This window comes from Neodiprion virginianus, chromosome 2 (genome assembly GCF_021901495.1).
Source record: "Neodiprion virginianus isolate iyNeoVirg1 chromosome 2, iyNeoVirg1.1, whole genome shotgun sequence".
Lineage (NCBI taxonomy): Eukaryota > Metazoa > Arthropoda > Insecta > Hymenoptera > Diprionidae > Neodiprion > Neodiprion virginianus.
In genome coordinates this window covers 28,504,746-28,523,966 of record NC_060878.1, presented here as the reverse complement: position 1 = coordinate 28,523,966, position 19,221 = coordinate 28,504,746, and the positions used below count along the sequence as shown (strand labels likewise).

The following is a 19,221-nucleotide window of genomic DNA, read 5'->3' as shown; positions in this document are numbered from 1 at the left end:
CAAATTTCTAAAGAGAAGAAGAAGAGGAGAAAAAAAAAAAGAAATCGAAACCCAAATCGTTGCAATACTTACTCCGATGTGGGATTTCTCCAACGCTGTGTTCCAGCACGCGCCATCAGGCATGAAAAATCCTGTCTGCAACAGTTACAATGAAAAACGAAAAATTAAAATCAGTCCGACTCATTACATAATTATACGAAGTGAAATTAAAGGAACTGAAATTTCACCTTTAATCGTAGATTTTTCAAAAGTTGTACAAAATTCATGAACGTTACGAAGATAATGAACGGTAAAATTTTTTTCTAATTCCATTTAATATTGAAACGATTATCTATATCAATTGCACATCGACAAGTAGATTACGATTGACATCAGTAGAAATTATTACAAAACGAATAAACTGTATCGCGCATGAATAATAATAAAAAAAAAAAAATAAATAAATAAAAAAACAGAAACACTTGATAAATCACCGCGACATATCGATACCTATAAGTACACTCGGATTACAATATTCATAAACAATCCGTGTCTTAGAATTATTCCGGGGAGAGATCGTGGCAGAGCTGCTGCTGTTTGCGTAATAAGCTCGTTGATTCGTGTCAAGTATCGAGATCGAAAGACACGCATCGATAAGTCTGTTAACCATCGACTGTCCGTTCGTCCCCTCGAAGCTGCTGTCTTATGTATAAATAATAACCGATCGCTACTTCGTGAAACTAAATATATATGTACATCGATCTCTGAAATTTAACGATTACCTAACAGCCAGCTATATACGTGTAATACATATACGTATGTACCTACTATATACATGGGAAAACCCTGAGGTGTAATAAAATTCCTGATAAAATAAGAGAAGAAAGACAGACCGGATAAATAAAACCACCACCACCACCAGCATCGCCGATTTTGTAATACCAATCTGTAAAATTATATCTACGATCAGAGTTTACGTTTATTTCCGAGGAGGGGAAAAAGAAGATGAGGAGATGGAGAAATAGAGAGGGAGAAAGAGAAGAGAAACGATTCCGGCAAAGAAATGGAATGTGAATTATACCCACGCAAGCGTAGAAGAGATTTATTTGATACATGATTTCTGCGATCCTGTGACAAGGTAATTTTTTAAATTTATTTATTCACCGCCGACGAAAAATCTTTGTAATACGAAATAATCGTCGTTAATCGTTGTCTGACAAGCTTACACACATGTATATTACATTTCGTAAATTTTTGCATTAAGAAATCGCATCTTCGCAATTGCGAATAATCACCTCGAATTTGGTGAATAATTTAACAACTCTTTAAGTTACGTTACACGCGGCATCGAATAAGAGTTTCGAGAGACTGCTGCAGTACAAACACGTATATTTTGTATCTACTCTAACACTGTTCAATTTCCGCTGTAGTTGTACATAAATCATGAGATCGAGTGAAACGAAGCGCGTCCGGAAAGGTGTTCGGGGAATAAGCAGTGCGCACAAGCACCGTAGCCTGGTGGAATGAAAAAAAAAAAAAAAAAAAAGAAAAGAGAGAGAAAAAACAAAAAGAAATGCATACTAGTTGGCGAAAATGTGGGAAAGATAAAGAAATGAGAAAGCGGAAAAAGAATCTTCCCCAGAGTATTCTTTTGCATGGATAACGACGCGTAAACAGTGCGATTCAAGATACGACGTTATAAAATTTACGATAAAAAGTTTTTTATTTTCACACGCAAAATGTTGGCAAAATTATAATATTTACACTGTTCTCATCGCTGTACAAATCAATGCTTGTCGATGCAAAGAAAACAGCAAACGAATTTGAATATCATCGAAACGACGAAAGTTGAAAGAAAAAAATAAGCAAAACGAGTGTTTTTATTCCGCGGCAAATTACCTAAAAATGTTGAAATAAAATTTGTTGTAAAATCCCGAATGACATATAATCCGCGAGTTAGGACAGACAGAACGCCTGCAACTCACATTACACAACGATACTCGGTATTATAACCTGACTGTGTAACATCCGTCGAGTTTTGACTTATTTTATTTTCTCCATTTTACTCGAGTGTGATAATAACGAACCCAAAGCGTCTCAAGGGATCGGCTAACAAACCCGTGCCCTGTAAAATATAAAACAGCAACAGCACCACCGAGAGAAACGTAACTCAGTAGATATAGAGAGGTGAATGAGAAGAATAAGAATACATGTTTAGCTGTATGTGACCAGGTATAACAATATCCCCGTACGTGCGGAAAAGTTTATGATTTTTTTCAATCCAGGTAAATCCCCACGTTGGCTTCTCTCTCTCTCTCTTTCTTTCTTTTTTTTTCTCTTCTCCACCACCGCGTAGACGTGGATTTTTCCCCCGTCGTCACCCTCGCTCGTTCCGCACCAGACCCTGTACAAATATAGACATCTATCTATGCGCGGAAATAGTGGGAAGGGGGGTAGGGGGAAGAGAATTTATAGCGTAGCGTTGCGAAGCGTTGGCAATAGTACAGCTGGCAATGTCGACGTGCATTACGGGGGTGGCCAGAGCCAGAGGGATGCAGGGGAACGGAGAGGTAAGAGAGACGAGTTCTCCTATTGGTAGGTACGGAAGGTTTCCCGACCCCGGAGTCGAGAGGATTCCGTGTTCAAATACTCCAAAGTATAAACTCAAATTCAAGTATCGCAATTACTAATTTTTATCCGTTACGCAATGGCGAAGTTGAGACGTTTACGTTGTTGCACTCAATTTTTTAAAAGGTATCATACGTCATTGCTCAAGGTTTACGAGATAGCTGATGATTCGTCGTTGCGATTGAACCTGAGTCAAAAATTGATACTCTTTTTTACCGGCGACTCAACAGCACGACAAATAAATTCGATTCGTTTTCAAATCGTAGCAATTATTTAAAAATCGAATCATCGCTATTCGTAACTTTAATCCTTGCAGCTCGACATATTTCTGTAGAATCACACGCTTGACACACCGGGGTCGTTTTTACCCCGGCGACAAAAATTGTTATGAAAAGTAAACTGTTCAATATTTTCACTTGAAATTTTTTTTCACGAAATTCTTGAAAGGTTACTTTTTGAAACTATTTTTTTATATATACGGAAAAACATCAAACTACCAGATGAGGGCCACAGACCAGATTGCTTTAGATTTAGGTGCCTTAAATTAACGTAGAAAAGGCTCGGGGTCTTGATTGTTATACCTGTAAAAAAATTTGTTTAAATTGCGCCACCAAATAACGGCAAAAGGGTTGTTGTTCGTTCGTCTATTTTTGAATCCTACGACCCCACTTGTTATTCCCAGACGTTAATATCGTAATACCACCGAAAGTGAGACGCCTTGATTTAACGTGTCGACAAATACAGCTTGTCAACAATTTAGCAGCCTTGACAATGAGATCCCGAATAAGTGAGATGAAAGTATTCTCCAGCTTCAGTCAACTCGACGCCTGCCAGATGTCAAGGACAGGAGAGACTGGATGGGAGATTATTACGTATGCAGGGTAATTAGGTGCGAGAGGGGAAACAAGGAAGGAGGCAAGGAGTATCAGCAACACGACTTGGGGCCCCAGGTTGTGTGACCAAGACGTCTTTGTTCCCGGCTTTTCGAGTCTCTCCGTTGCTAGGGTCGGGCTGGTTTGGGTATAAGATCGACCGAGTACCTAAGAGGCGTTAACGTTTCAAACTTACTTAGTACCCAACGGCTGTGGAAGCTCGTAAACCTGACTAATAAGGGCGAGGGAAAGGGAAACAGAGTCTGATAGTTTATTATTGCACACTCTCTCTCTCTCTCTCTAGATTTCCCCAAAAGCTATAAAAAATGAACGACTGAACGGCGGCATTGGTTCTGGGTTATTTTAAATGAAGCCAAAGCTATATAGCAACCAGAGTTAGCAGTCAAACGTGTAAAATTTTTTGGAAATACAAAAAGGCAGTTCAGTTTTATCCTTGTAATTCTATAAAAGTATCGAAGATTCGAGATATTTCACAAAATTTTAATTTTTCGACTTCATTACCTTCATGCGAATGAACATTACAACGTTTGACGTTGAAATCTCTAAATGCGAACATTTCGAACGCGCTAGTTTTCGTTTCATATCTTCATCTTGATTGCAAGTTGAATTTCAACCACATTCCTTGCTTTCGTTCAACCCTGCAATTACAAACCATCGATATGTAAAATAATCCTAGAGAAATTTCATCAAGTCAGAAGAAGGTGTGATATTTGTCTTTGATTTTTGTTCTGTACGGGCAATGGCAGCGGCATCGACAGCCGTGTGGCAGCCCTCTTCTTGCAGTGAGAAGAAGCGCGTCCAGATTCCAGATGTTGTAGTTTCTCATAAAATATGCGGGAGGCAATCACGTTTCGTAAATGACGAGAAGCAGAGAGAGTGAGAGAGAGAAGAGAAGAGAGAGAGAGAGAGAGAGAGAGAGAGTGACCCGGGGGTAAAAGGGATAGACGAGGGGGTGGAAGATGATGGTGGGATAGTCACGCAAGCCTTGAATAATGCTGAATAGACATCAGAGAGAAGCTACTGTGATATTCGGCATGCTGAATTTGCAAAAAAAAAGTTCATAACTAGCTGACTACCGTATAACGTATAACGTATAACGTATAAACCGGGCATTGCGGCGGTGTTTGGCAGGTATGTCTGCATATTCTGCTGAATACATCGCGCGCATAGTATTCCATACCACAACAGTTGTAAACCTGTACACGCTCATGGTGACCGGTAAAAAAAAAGGTTGAAAAAAAAAATTCCCTGACTAAAACGATAAGTAATATCGCCAATAGGAGTAACTAATTAATAAAGTTACAAATTGATCGGTATTTAAAAATATTGTCACAATCTATTCAATGGTGAGGAAAAGTAATTTGTATATACAAGGGTGTGTTCGGGTCGTCTAGTTTTGATTAGAAATTCTCCCTTCCTGCCCGCAAACACCGTCTTTAGACAGGCTAGGCAGTTCGATGAATGTAAAATATGATGATCGCACAGATATTTGGATGTATTTTTATGGCTTTATAAGTATGAATTTATTTTATATCGCTTTGTATATTTGTTGCCCCCGTATCGGACTTGCATTTTCCATAGATTTCGTAGGTCTTTTTTTTTTTTTTTTTGGCGTGGAAATTGGTTAACCCATACTTGCAGGGGATGCCTGAGAATTATTTTCTCATGACCACCACGTTCCCACGAGTCCCGCATCGCCGGCCGAACTCTTGGAAGGTACTCAAGAGTCGGTCTGGACAGTTTCTAGAAGGACAAATGGCAAATCCAAGAGGCCTCAGGTTTGCCTGTAACTTAGCCTAGGTCTGTAGAATCTCAAAAATAGCTTATGGTTAATATTATGTCAGAAGGGCAGGATTAGTCACATAAAAAACAAAAATCGGGTTAAAATATAAAGAAACGTGACTTGACACGGAGCAGGGTAAACGATAGTTTCTAATATATATATATATATATATATATATATATACTTGTCACCCCTGGAATCTATAGATAAGGACGATAAAGCAGTGCGAATGATTTCAGATTTTTAGCTTGATTGCAAAGGGTGCTGAAATCGATTGGAAATTGAAAAAAAAAAGAGAAAAACTCATTCGCCGAGTAAACAAGAAGTGAGTTCAATCCATTTTGGCTGATCGAAAAAAATGGAAAAACCTAGAATGATGAAAAAAAAAAAACAATTTCGGCAAAAAGAGGTCTGTTTCAAATAAAATGTCCATCTGTAGTACGTACAAAAGTTAATTAAAACATATCATACTACGCGTCATTGATAGGTTTAAAAATAGTTACGGTAAAATAAAAAAAAAAAAAAAGAAAAAAAGTAAATAAAAAATGCAGCATGATGGGCTCCGGAACGCTTTTCGTTAGTCAAATTGATTTCGACACACTTTAACGACCACCCTAATTACATCCGATCTTAAGCACGGAAATATTTATTATTTCGTGACTTTTTTAACCAGCGCTGACAACGAAAATTCTCCAACTTATTATTTCCCTGACCAATTTTAGAATTCCTTAATTTTTCCCTGATTTCCAGATTTTCCCTGACGAGTGGGCGCCGTGTAATTACATACTGATTGATTCGACATTCCATCGTTGTTCATCATCTACTGTAAAATGGATTAGATGTTTGACTTGCTGAAAAGCATGGAAAACATGATAAAACTGAATATTTGTGAACGGAGTAATATTTAAAGGTGTGAAAATCAATTTCTTGTTTACTTTTCCGCCAATATAATCGACAACCATTTTGAATAGGAATGTCTGTAAGCGATACTTTTGTGATTTAACAATACTGAACCTCCAAACCAAGATTCATTATACAAGATGGCCTCTGGAAGAGAAGAGGAAGGTATTCGACACTACAATCTTTTCACTACCCGGCTAAAAAATAATGGCCTCAACAACCAAAACGTCAATTTGTACCCCTGATATAACGATGAAAAATCTTCGACCGAGAGATTGATCGAACGATTGATTAATTGATTAATGGGAGAAAGGAAGAGAGAGAGAGAGAAAGTGAAAATTTGAAACGGTTGATTAATTTTCCCCTCTTTTTTTCTCGCATATTCATAATTCGTGACATGATTATAACAACGACAAGGTGTTTAAAATCTATACATCGATCCTCGACAACCCGACCACCGTCACGGCACGAGTAGGGAGATGAGGGTGCGGAAGTCCGGCATCGTGCGACATGATGGATTTAAGCCCGAAGGTTATGCAAGGGATGAAGAGAGGAGAGACCCTCTTTCCCGGTCAGACCTTTACGCCCATCCGTGTGGCGACCACTTGCTAACAAGATTGCCCAGCAGCCAGCGGCCAACTTTGCAGGCAAGATGGACAAGAGACGGCGGAGCGTAGGGCAAAACCGTTGGACAGCAGGAGAGGCGTGAGTTTATATTATATGCGCGGATAGTTACATGTACGGACATACTACGATGTCGCGTGTGTGTGCAACGATAGGATAGCGGCAGTCGTCCGTCGATGGTTCTGCAAATTTCACCTTCTTCGATTTTTACCTGCATAAATAATCTCGCAGGATTGATGTAGGTATAAATTTTCAGATCGGATGTTTTAATATAGCGTGTCTGATGGTACAAGAACGTTTGCGCCATGATACGACCTTTCACCACGCGTAAAGGTGAAGAGGCGGATGTTTTTCCCCTTTGTATTTACGGGAAAGACGTGAGGATACGTTCGAAAACGTTGAAATTGAAAAATGGATCGATTAACGGTAAAAGGTCGCAAGTGTCGTCGATTACGCTCTTTCGTCGCGGATTTTTTGAAAAATAATCACGTTCAATAACGGTGTGTAAGGTCGCGTGTACCGGGATACGAGCTTATACCCTTACGGTTCGTATTATTTTTTGCGAAAATAAACAAATTCTAAACATTATTCCCGAAATCGTCGAATATTTACGTTTCAAGGCTGTTTAAAGCGTTTGCGAAATAAAATAAAAACTGCCGGTTATGAAATACAAAACTTTGCAAATTCTTCTCGAAATCGACGAATCTTTACGTTTCGAAGATATTGTGCGTCCTTTACGCAAAAACCAAAAAATAGCGGAAGCGACCTTATCTCATTTATAAATCTGACAAATAAAAATATATTTTGGTGCAGACAGGTAATTTCCATCAAAAGTCAGGCCTTTTCACCTTTGCTTATTTTATCGGCTAATTTAGTGTAGATATGCGATTAGAGCGCTTTTGTAGCGTTAGCCTAAAAAAATACAAAAAAAATTATACGCGTTTCAACCACCAAATTCGCCTTTTTGGCGCATACGTCCTTGTACCATCAGACAGGCGATTTATCGTCCCCGTTCTCAATAATCCAACTTGACGGGTAATAATTCCCTCATCTTGAACCAAATTCTTCTTCGATTCGTTTCAAATGCAGAACCTGTCGTACGGTACGTACGTATCCAATAATCGTTAAAACGAAATAGTTGAAAAACCAGAAAAAAAAAGATTCTCCAATTCTGATTGTTTCAGCTAATACAATTTGGACGAGAAGAGGGATGTACATCAAATCCTTGTCACAAACTTCCTTTTACCGAAACTTTCGAACTTAATTCGACTAACTGCAGCAGCTCGACGTGTACGAATTGGGTTTTTCTTTCATCTTCTCAACCTATAATTTGTTTCTTTTTGTATGCCTGTATAAGTATATCGTACATGTATAGGTATACATACAGGCACGCAGTATTACATCAACAACACCGCACCTATCTATCTATTCCGTCTATTCGCGGACCGGCAAGATTGCAGTATAGCGTGGAGCTGAGGCTAAAAACAAGGCAATATCTTAAATTACACTTCCGGGTCGTTGATTTCATCGAGTTGAATGTGCTCACCGGCAGATGTATACCCCCCGCGAATGGATGGATGAACGGAAGCGAAAAGAGGGGGTGAAAAAACGAGGTACAAAGAAGACAGAGAGAGAGAGGGAGAGAAGACAGAAGAGAAAAAAAGAGAAAATGGACGTGAAAAGAAAGGAAAAGGAGGAGCGGATCTTTTACCGCCTTTCTACAAATGGAGCCGCCGACTTATTTCTCTTATTTGTTTCGAGTTCGCTATAAGTATCCTCCCCTCCCTCATCCCTCCCCCATCTTTGCGTTCTTTCAATTTTTCGCTCACATGTCATACGCTTTCTCATCTGTGTTCACAGTTCGGCTACGTAATCACAACATCCATGGTATCATACGTATTAATTACTCATTTCTTTCTAATAATAAAAACAAAAGAATTTCTTGTCACTTCGATGATGCGTTCAGAGTACATGATATTATACCTATGCTAAATAACGTTTCGATAAAAGAAATAACAATTTTTGCGGCACGAAGGAAAATGTATGAAAGAAAATAAAAAAGAATAGACAAAAATTCGCAAAGGTTTGCGATTTCTCACGAAAACTTTCGTGCCTCTGTATACACACATATATATATATATATATATATATGTATAATATAGTATACTGTATAAAACGTGTTATTACGAGTATTATATCATCTTTCAAGCACGATTCACTGTGACGTCATCGGAATACCGTTAGAGTCGCTCACCTTTAAAGAGCTCGAGCAATAATCGATCGTCATTTATTCTCGAGGCAGGTAAGAAGGAAAAAAAATAGAAAATAAATAAATAAATAAATAATTGAACAAAAAAATATAACGCCCAATTTATCGCTCCTCTAGGGCAAGCAAAAAAACTTGTGCGTATGCGTATATGTGTACGCATATACGTATATTATTCGTACAAACGTTCGTATAATTCGTGAAAAGACGGCAATATACTTTTTTCAAATTATTATTTTTCACTAATCGCAACGAAAACGTCGAAATTTTTGCCAATACGTTGTAAGCTTGGATATTCGAAGGACGAAGAGTATCGAGAAACGTGCCAAAAGAAACGAGATTTCAAATATCGACCTCAAAGGTTCTATCGGCATAATTTCCACGTTCAGAAGACGATCCGCGATTTTATCGCGCAACGATACATATTATCGGTGAGAAGCAAAACAATGTATGAAATCGTGAAAATCCTCATCGAAAGCACACCGTGACAAACGAAACTTTCCTCGTCCAAAGTAACACTTTTATTATCCTACAGAGTATACGTACACCGTTATACTTTCCCACGAATGATTTTCAGGACACAAATTGAGGGCTCCGCTGGTTTATCCCCGAAAAATTAATGCGACAAACGGCGCTCGTCGTCACGGCGGCGTGACGTATGGATATTATAAATGACCGAGGGGTGGCTGCAGCAAAAGCTTATTGGACGAACGTGTATAGAGGAGCCAAACAGGGACGTGGAGAATTTAAGAGTGGCCTCCACGGCACTCGGGTGAAAAGTTACAAACCCTGAACGTGTGTTATGCCTTTACCTACAAAATATAGGTGCGTATGTATATAACGCAAAGTCATGCATACCTATGCATTGTACACATACATGTTGTATATATATAACAACACACACGCACATATGCATACATACACGTACAGGCATGCGGGGTAAGGAAGGGATGCGTCCGTTTGTTACACCTCCGCACACGCCGCGGATGAAAATAGAACTGATCCCGTAAGCACATACGGACAGATCACCGCCTAAATGCTATCGCCGTCAGCAGGGTGAAGGAAGAGCTTAGGGTACCCTGGGGGACACGCGTTGGCTTGGCTGACGCCGTCGAGTCTTTGTAACTCGGGAAAATACACGGTGCGTAATATGCCCCCGTTACGCGTTCCTGTATGCCCACCAGACATGGCCTTACGTATGCGTGCATGGATATACAAACGCACGCGCACACGCACACACGCGTAGAGGGGTGCGAGGAGAACAACGGGAATTCGACCCTGGAAAAGTGCAAGGAAACAGGGAGGGATTCGTACATCCCGTCGCGTCGTCGTCGTCGTCCTCGACGCCAAAAGCTGCTCGTGCGAAAAACGACTCTTTCAAATTTCCTCTCCCTCTTTTTATTTTTATTTCGATCATTTATAATAATAACAACAACAAAAACAATAATAATAATTATTATTGTTGTTGTTGCTGTTGATATTATTATCATTATCGTTATTAACGAGAGCAAATCTCGACACTGATTTCCTTCAAGAGTGCAATGAGTAAGATTCTCATTAGAGTGGCAAAAATTGAACAAGTATGTTTTGTGTTTTCGTTCAATCGTAAGAATTAAATCTTCTTAAATATATTTCGTAACACGGTAATTGAAATTGATTTTCAGTAAAAGGTTTCCGTTATATAATTCGAGAGAAAACTTTTCTGCGGCTAACCTTTAGAGGGTCGACATTTTTCCCTTGATGTTCGATATTTTTTACAGGCATGATTTATGTGTATAAATAGTCAAAACGTACAGTGGAGTTTCCGAATTACCTGCCGACTGTCAAAGAGCCAGGACGGCCGGTTCTCTAAGGGTTGATTAAAATAAATCGTCGTTATCATTTCGGTATACCACAATTGACAGTTTTTGTTACATTTTCTTCTTGTCTTCAGTTTGACTAAAAACAAAACAAATTACTTGACAATTTTTTCAAACTTTCTCGACAAAGATAGTGTAATCAATGACGAGACTTTTTTAATCATTTAATCGTTATCAGCGATGTCTATATAGGAATAACGTGACAGGTGTGTCTAAATATTCCGTTGAATGATGTGTAAAAAATTGATTAAACAAGTTTTATTTCTATCCTAAAAAATCTGGAAAGCAGACTTGAAGTTTCGACGATTGTTTCGCGAAATTACATGATCACGAGGGAGAAAAAGAAAACGATACATAAAACTTATAATTATCAAAATCATTATCCGCAACAACGTGTCAAAGTTTCTTATATAACGACGAAAATCTTTCGTATCCGTGACAAAAGAGAAGAGAAGAGAAGAGAAAAGAAACGAAAAGAAAAACGAAGAAATCTTGTCAGTGAAATGTAAACTGATTTGGGCACTGAACTCGTTATTTTATAACTGACAATTACAACTTTTTTTTTTTTATTTTTATTTCACCACTTATTCCCTCGCAATAGCAATTACGCGCATGGCAGCAAAGAATCACTTACAATTAAGTAAACTCGTTATATTTATATACATATATTAATATAGGTATTATACACAAATGTCTCGAAAGAAATTGTGGTTATTATTCTTCATTCAACCTAATATAATTTTTCATAATTTTTTTTCCTTTTCCTTTTCCTTTTTTTTTATTTTTTGTTCCATGTCCGCCCCTAACCTCATTATCCGAACGTTGCGGACGGTTAAGTATTTTATTTTAAGATCGGAGAGGCGATTTCTTAGTGCATGCGCATATAATGGAGGGAGGGCGGAACGACGACGTCGACGCCAACGTGTTTATAACAAGCGTCACGTTTTTGACTCTTTTTAAGCACGATGTATACATCGTGTATATATATATATATAGATAAAAGTATAGACGGGCCGACGCTGATGCAGATCGTTATAAATACGTTTGTCAGGCGAATATTCGTCAAGTGATGTGAAAAAATCGGATACAACTTAGCCCGTTGTACGTGAATAACACAAATTGACATATAATGACGGCATGAGAGAGGAGGTGAAAAGGAAGTAAGAAAACAGAATAAAAAATTTAAAAACAAAAAAAAAAGAAGTATACGTACGTATATGACATACACGTGTACCCGTATACGTATAAAGGAAGGGAAATCGCGTGCTACGTCGAGATAATAATAATACGTGAGTACGACAATGAAACTCGACGTGCGCGCGAACGATTTCGCTGGTATTATATCTGTAATCTAAAAATCGCACCTCGCGGCATCCCCATTCTTCGTATTTTTTTTTTTTTGTTGTTTATTTCCGCCACGCTAACAGTCGTTGATCGAGACACGGAGAAGGGCGAGGAGAAGAAGAAAGAGAGAGAGAGAGAGAGAGAGAGAGAGAGAGAAAGAATGGGAGGAAATAATAATTTTCAGATGTAAATCGGATGCGAAATAACATTTTCGGAGGATACGAGAGAACGAACGGCGCGATCCCTGAAATTTCCCGTTTCTCGAGAGCATCTAGCGAGGGGTAGAAAGAGAAAATGTAGGAAGCAGGATCAGGGGGAGAAGGACGACGAGTCATGGGATATGAAATGGGAACTAATTTCAACCCTGCATCGCATCCGCTGGGGTGGATATATTATATAATCTGTATATATATATATATATATGTGTGTGTGCGTGTGTGTACGTATGTATATAGAGACGATTCCCGAAGGCATATAAAAGACATTTTTCAAATTCTTTATCATCTTTCGTTGTTTCTATTACTGGGTATCAATCATTTTCTTTCTCGATACTCGTTGTTTTTTTTTTTTTTTTTTGTTTCGTTTTGGTTATTTTTTTTTCACCTCGCAAGTCTCACGGTATTATATCAGACATCGTTTTCGAAGTCTCACGTTTTTCCTTTTTTACAAAAATTTATATTCACATAGTAAAAATGTTATCGTTACCGAAAAAAAAAGGAAAAGAATCACGAAAATAAAAATTAATTACACTTTTTCAGGCGAAGGTTGCAAAGATGAAAATAAAGGCAGAGATGAAAAAAATAAATTAAAAAAAAAAATAAATAAATAAATAAATAAAAATGACTTGAAAAATTGTCCTTGCCCTCGCGAATGGTGAAAGGACTTGTGAGGTTTAAGGACGAGACGGTTAAGCGCTTCCTCGTCTGACAGCCTCCGGAATGCCTTATCTCTTCTTTGCTCGGCGGTTTCTCCCTCAATTACCAAAAAATCGGCTTTTTTTCGTTTTTATTTTTTTAATCCCGACAATTTCTCTGCAGCGGCGAGATATTTCTTCAATGATCTGCAGTTTTTGTAAAGAAACCCGTCGTCGTGACGTATGGATAACCTTATACCACCTACGCAATTATTGTAAATTTTATACACATATATTACCCACGTATGGAAATCCGATTATGTGCATACATAATTTGTCTGCTATTCGATTGGCGACTCGGTGGAAAGATAATTCGTGTATAGTTATACGCGTATGTAAATTCGAAACTTGACGCAGGTACGTATCGCATGGGTACTTTTTTTTTCATCACGATTGTCAAAGTATTTTGCTTATCAGCTCCGTATAAATTTTATCGAACCCTTCATTCGGAACTTGAAATTTCGAATTTTAATCCATACCTCTATACCTGTAAGATTGGAAGAGATTACAAACGGCGTGTCTGATGGTACAAGGACGTTTGCGCCATTATAAGACCTTTCACCACGCGTAAAGGTGAAGAGGCGGATGTTTTTCCCCTTTGTATTTACGGGAAAGACGTGAGGATACGTTCGAAAACGTTGAAATTGAAAAATGGATCGATTAACGGTAAAAGGTCGCAAGTGTCGTCGATTATGCTCTTTCGTCGCGGATTTTTTGAAAAATAATCACGTTCAATAACGGTGTGTAAGGTCGCGTGTACCGGGATACGAGCTTATACCCTTACGGTTCGTATTATTTATTGCGAAAATAAACAAATTCTAAACATTATTCCCGAAATCGTCGAATATTTACGTTTCAAGGCTGTTTAAAGCGTTTGCGAAACAAAATAAAAACTGCCGGTTATGAAATACAAAACTTTGAAAATTCTTCTCGAAATCGACGAATCTTTACGTTTCGAAGGTATTGTGCGTCCTTTACGCAAAAACCAAAAAATAGCGGAAGCGACCTTATCTCATTTATAAATCTGACAAATAAAAATATATTTTGGTGCAGACAGGTAATTTCCATCAAAAGTCAGGCCTTTTCACCTTCGCTTATTTTATCTACTAATTTTAGTGTAGACATGCGCCTTGAGTGCTTTTGTAGCGAATGCGACAGAAAAAAAAAATTATTATACGCGCTTTAACCTCGAAATTCGCCTTTTCGTTGAATACGTCCTCACACACCATCAAACACGCGATGATTTCAATATACAAAGTCAAGTTATAGACTCTCCTCTCTCAAATCGATTGAATTTCAAATGTAATATCTGTAGAATTGTGCCGTTAAGAGGACAGAGAGATTTTCGTCAAAGCGAACGAAGATTCCAAAAGTTCGACGCACGGATCACATCTGGTGGGGTTCAAAATTTTCGAGATGGCAAATACGTGGATTCATTATATCCCCGGACAACACACGAAACGATAGATCGAGTACGGTAACGAGTGAAAGAAAGATGATCCTAAACTCTTTTTCCTTCGACTCCGTCGTCGTATATCAAGCTTCGCAGTTCATCTCACGCCGCGGAAAATTGTGAGTGAGCGCAGGAAGAAGGAAGAAGGAAGAAGGAGCGGCGTGGATGCAGACGGACGAGGATGGACGCGGCTAGGGTGAGACACGGATAGGTCAAGCACGAAATTGTCTAACGGTAACGTTCGAGTTAATCACGTACCGTAAAACTTGGAGAAAGTATGATTATACGAAACCGGAAACGAGAGTTCGGCCGGGTTGGGTGTCGGTGAGGATGCGATGGTGTACGATAGGATAGGATAGGATGGGATAGGATAGAATGGGATGAGATGGGATATCGCACGTCCAGACGATGATTAAAGAGCTGGAACATCGCTGCCGCGTTCAATCGAGTTCCTCAAGCGATCACTGTAATTTAACAACGATGAACTTCACGGTACGAAAGAAGGCTAACTAATACTCGAGGAATTCATGGACGTAAGGTCGACGGTTTGTTTAAATATAAACGTGACGTAACAAGGATTTAATAAGTGAAATTGAAGCTAATCCTGCAGTTAAATCTACCGTTGTAAGAAGACAAAAAAAAATGTCACACAACGATTTTAAAACATCAGGCTGGAGTTGGCAACGTAACCGTATCGAAACGTTGAAACAAATAATCAGGAAATTGAATTGGTAAAAATTCCGAGTACTTACATGCTTTATTAACGATTTCCCTAATTTCACGTAATCCTCCACAGTTCCAAAATAACGACTTTTTCTAAAGCCGCCATTATCACAATAACGTTTACAAACTTCAGCCTGATTTAAAAGAAAACACCAAATTTCAATTCCAGACACTTAATTGCTGTATATATATATATATATTACCAACGTCGGAAAAATCATTACATTATTTTACTATTTATTCACCAAGATATGTAAACAAAGTTTGACCGAACTAAAACTATCTAGTTTACGAGACAAATATATAAAAAAAAAAAAAAAAAAAAATCACCATCGAAATGTAAATTCCGCAGCTATAACGTTAAGCAATAAATCCAACCCCGAACGTGACATTTTTCACAGATTAATTATTTCGTCAATGAATTTCTCTTAGATTCTCGACGTGTTTCGACAGTAACAAATGATAAAAAAAAAAAAAAAGAAAATGAAACCGGCGTACCTCTTTCGCTGCTCGTGTATCAGCGATACCTCACCATGCGACGTAATAGGAAAATATTTACTTTCCATGAAAGTCTGCACCATCTTAAACTGACTGCATAAGCGGTGCGATGCTGCAGATACGATGTCTTTGCAGCAGCAGCATCACGATTAGATGATACACGCGGCTATTGAATTATTCATCTAGGTGGCTACCTCTCGCTCTCAAAGTTGATATCCCCCCCCCTTCTTTGGCGGGTACATTTAGCTTTGGGGTGAAAATCTATCGAAGGTACGCCGAAGGCGTGTATAACGTTACATACATTGAACAAAGTCCGCAACATTTCGGGCCAATTTCTTACTTCGGTATTATATTATACTAGAATTACATGTCATTGTTGATGCTATGTAGCAACCCTTTAAATTTACCATAATTAGAAATTTTTATACTATCCGGCATTTTGCTATTTACTGCTAATTATTTCGGCGTTATGCAAGGTATAATATTTATATGATTCAAAAAATAATCCCACGCACACATGCAACAGGTTGTGCAAAGCGTTATCGATTAATTTACAGCTGAGCTGAAATATAATATGATCGTAACCGTGGTCTCGTGTATAAATGACACGAAGCGAAAAATTAATTGATAAACCAGTTGTTACAAGTTTATACCAATTTTCGAATTCTTTGACGAAACGTGTCACTAAAATGAATTTCTATAGTAGTTTAAAAAAACAAAACTGTCCATCGTTTGTGCCGCATAGTTGTACGAATGAAACAATATTTAATTAGGGCTGCTTACACGTATTTCCTTTTATTTACGAAAGGAGATATTATTTACAGATTCATCGTCACACGATTAAAAGAATAATGGATCGTTACACCATTTTTACTCCAAATGACCATAAAAATGAGTTCCGTGATAATGATAATAGCAACAACAAAAACAAGAATAAAACGCGACAAAATGAGATCAAACAAAAATAGGTCTCGAGTACAACGCGCTACTTAACGATCCTTTAGGTATGTGCATAATGCATCGTATACGTATAATGCGAGCGAACGCGCATCTCCTTGAGCACGTGTGCGTATAGAATGACGTACAGATTAAAAGTATAAAGTGTGTATGTACGATACAGGTGTGTGTGTGTATATATAAATACAACATGGGGATAAAGAAGGGTTTTTTTTTTTTTGTTGAAGCGGTTCGTCGGAGATGCGATAGCTGCAGGAGCTTCAAGGAGTAAAATAATGGAAGAAAATGGAATAGAGAGCATCGCGTTCTCACCAAACCGCCGACATCCGCATTTCACCGAGTGAATAAGTGAGTGAGTGAGTCGAGTCTAGGTTAGTGTCTGTTTGTTACGGTCATAGACGTAGATTATACACAGAGATATAATACCGAGCTGAATATGCTGACATTACTGCCTGAGTAACGCGGATGTTTTTGCAATCCCTCTCCGATTTTCATGCTATTTATACCGCCGCACCAACTTTTCTCCCAGAAATTATATACACGCATACTTATGCAGATATTACATACATATATACATATATATATATATATATATATATAGTTGTCTTTTTGATACTTTCTAACATATAATATATATATTAGGATATTTTAGAAAAAAACATGATTTGTCTGTTTTCTTCTATGACACCCGCTAAAAAAATTGTCTAGGCTAAAAGAAACTTTCCGTCATATACATATGTATGGAAAATCGCGCTCAATTGATTCTTCACTTTTTTACGTAAAAAAAAAATAAATAAATAATCATAATAATAATAATAATAAACAAAAAACAACTTCCGTGACCACTGCGACGGTTCAATATCCAAACTTGCGGGCCTCCGAGTCGAAATGAAAAAAATTCTACCGCTCAAAAGTAAAAAAAAAAAAAAAAAAAAAAAAAAAAAAAGCCAAAAACAAAGTGACATACATTGCACGTATCGTCCGATGATACCTAAAAATTGCCAACATCTGGATTTGAAAACTTGCACACGATCCAGGGGTTCATCCATCCTGCGGTAGCTGACAAGTGAAATTTATACGACGCTGCGCGCACTTTGCTCCGTACAAACTCATGTCGTGCGGTTATAGATTTGCAGAGGAAACATAAAAAAAAAAAAAAATTTAAAAAAAAAAAGTAAATTTGATATATTATACAGATGCCTGTCATACATTCTCACGTACGCCAAAACGTGACGTATACATATACACACACACACACACACGTGTACGTGGTGTTTTTATTTAACCCAAGTCGATGCAGCTGGGGGGGAATGTATATGTTACATAATATCGGTCAGCGTGGAACTACAGTCTAAAAATATATCGGGTTATTGCCGAAGTCATACGTGCAGGGAGAAGCAAGCATTCGTAACCATAAATTGGTACGGATACATGTAAGCGGATACGTGCATTCCTTTGCGAATTTCAATTCCCTTCCTTGCAACCTTTGTCGTTCGAAAAATTATAAAATTCTCCAATTATTCACCGTCGCAGCCAGAGGGAATAATTACACAAACGATTTTACTTTTGCGGAAGGTATTCATTCATTTTTCTGTTATTTTATTTAATTTTTTTTTTCTTCCAATGCTGGGAAAGTTCAAGTGGTCTTATTTTTTTATATTATTTTACGTACGGCCGCTGAATACAGGGTAAATCTGCATGTAAATAAACAACGATTTATTTACACACGATTTTTTTTATTGCATATTATTACACTCCGACCGCAAGCGCGAATATCGTATTCTATAAAAAAAATTTTGCATCTCGTTATTCTTTATTATTACCAAGATTGTTTTTTAAGGCAGGAGCGTACTTTTACGTATAAATACATATCTTTGTTTAGCTGTGAAAAAAACCGCAAAGAGCTCTCTACCGTATATATATATATAGTATTCAGAGCATGTTATTATAAAATAAATTTTTACCAAGATGAAAAGAAAGAGAGAGAGAGATATATAAGAATGAACCACAATTTTTTGCCGTCCCTTATACTACTTTTCATATTTCATTTTTTACTTGTATACGTGCAACGTAAAAAAGAATAAGACGTAAGTGGATAGAGAGAAAAAACATCATACCCCCCCCCCCCCCCCCGGCACATATTGTTTCATTTTTCACACGCATACAAACTGCGCGGAAGAGAGAGAGAAAAAAAATGAAAAAATGCAAAAAAAAAAATCGTGATGAGATATATACACAAACGGTAATTTTTTGCAAATACACGGCAACACAATACCTGTCTTATATAATGAAAAAGAAATATGCATATACTTGTAAGAATTCCCCCCACCCCCCCTTTCTGCAGAGTATACGATGAAAAATGTCGCATGTACGTACCCAACTTGTCTTCTTTGGTTTTTTT

The 19,221-nt window shown here is 37.9% G+C and overlaps 1 protein-coding gene across 10 annotated transcripts in view; it reads right to left on the bottom strand.

The window, feature by feature from the left end:
* LOC124298446 (uncharacterized) overlaps window positions 1-19,221 on the bottom strand; it is a 180,965-nt gene that overhangs the window by 83,208 nt on the left and 78,536 nt on the right. For all 10 annotated transcript variants that reach the window (XM_046750466.1, XM_046750467.1, XM_046750472.1 and 7 more), the window contains one exon: window positions 73-135. In XM_046750466.1, the coding sequence (XP_046606422.1) occupies window positions 73-116 (44 nt within the window). In that variant the 5' untranslated portion in view covers window positions 117-135. The remainder of the gene's footprint in view (window positions 1-72; window positions 136-19,221) is intronic.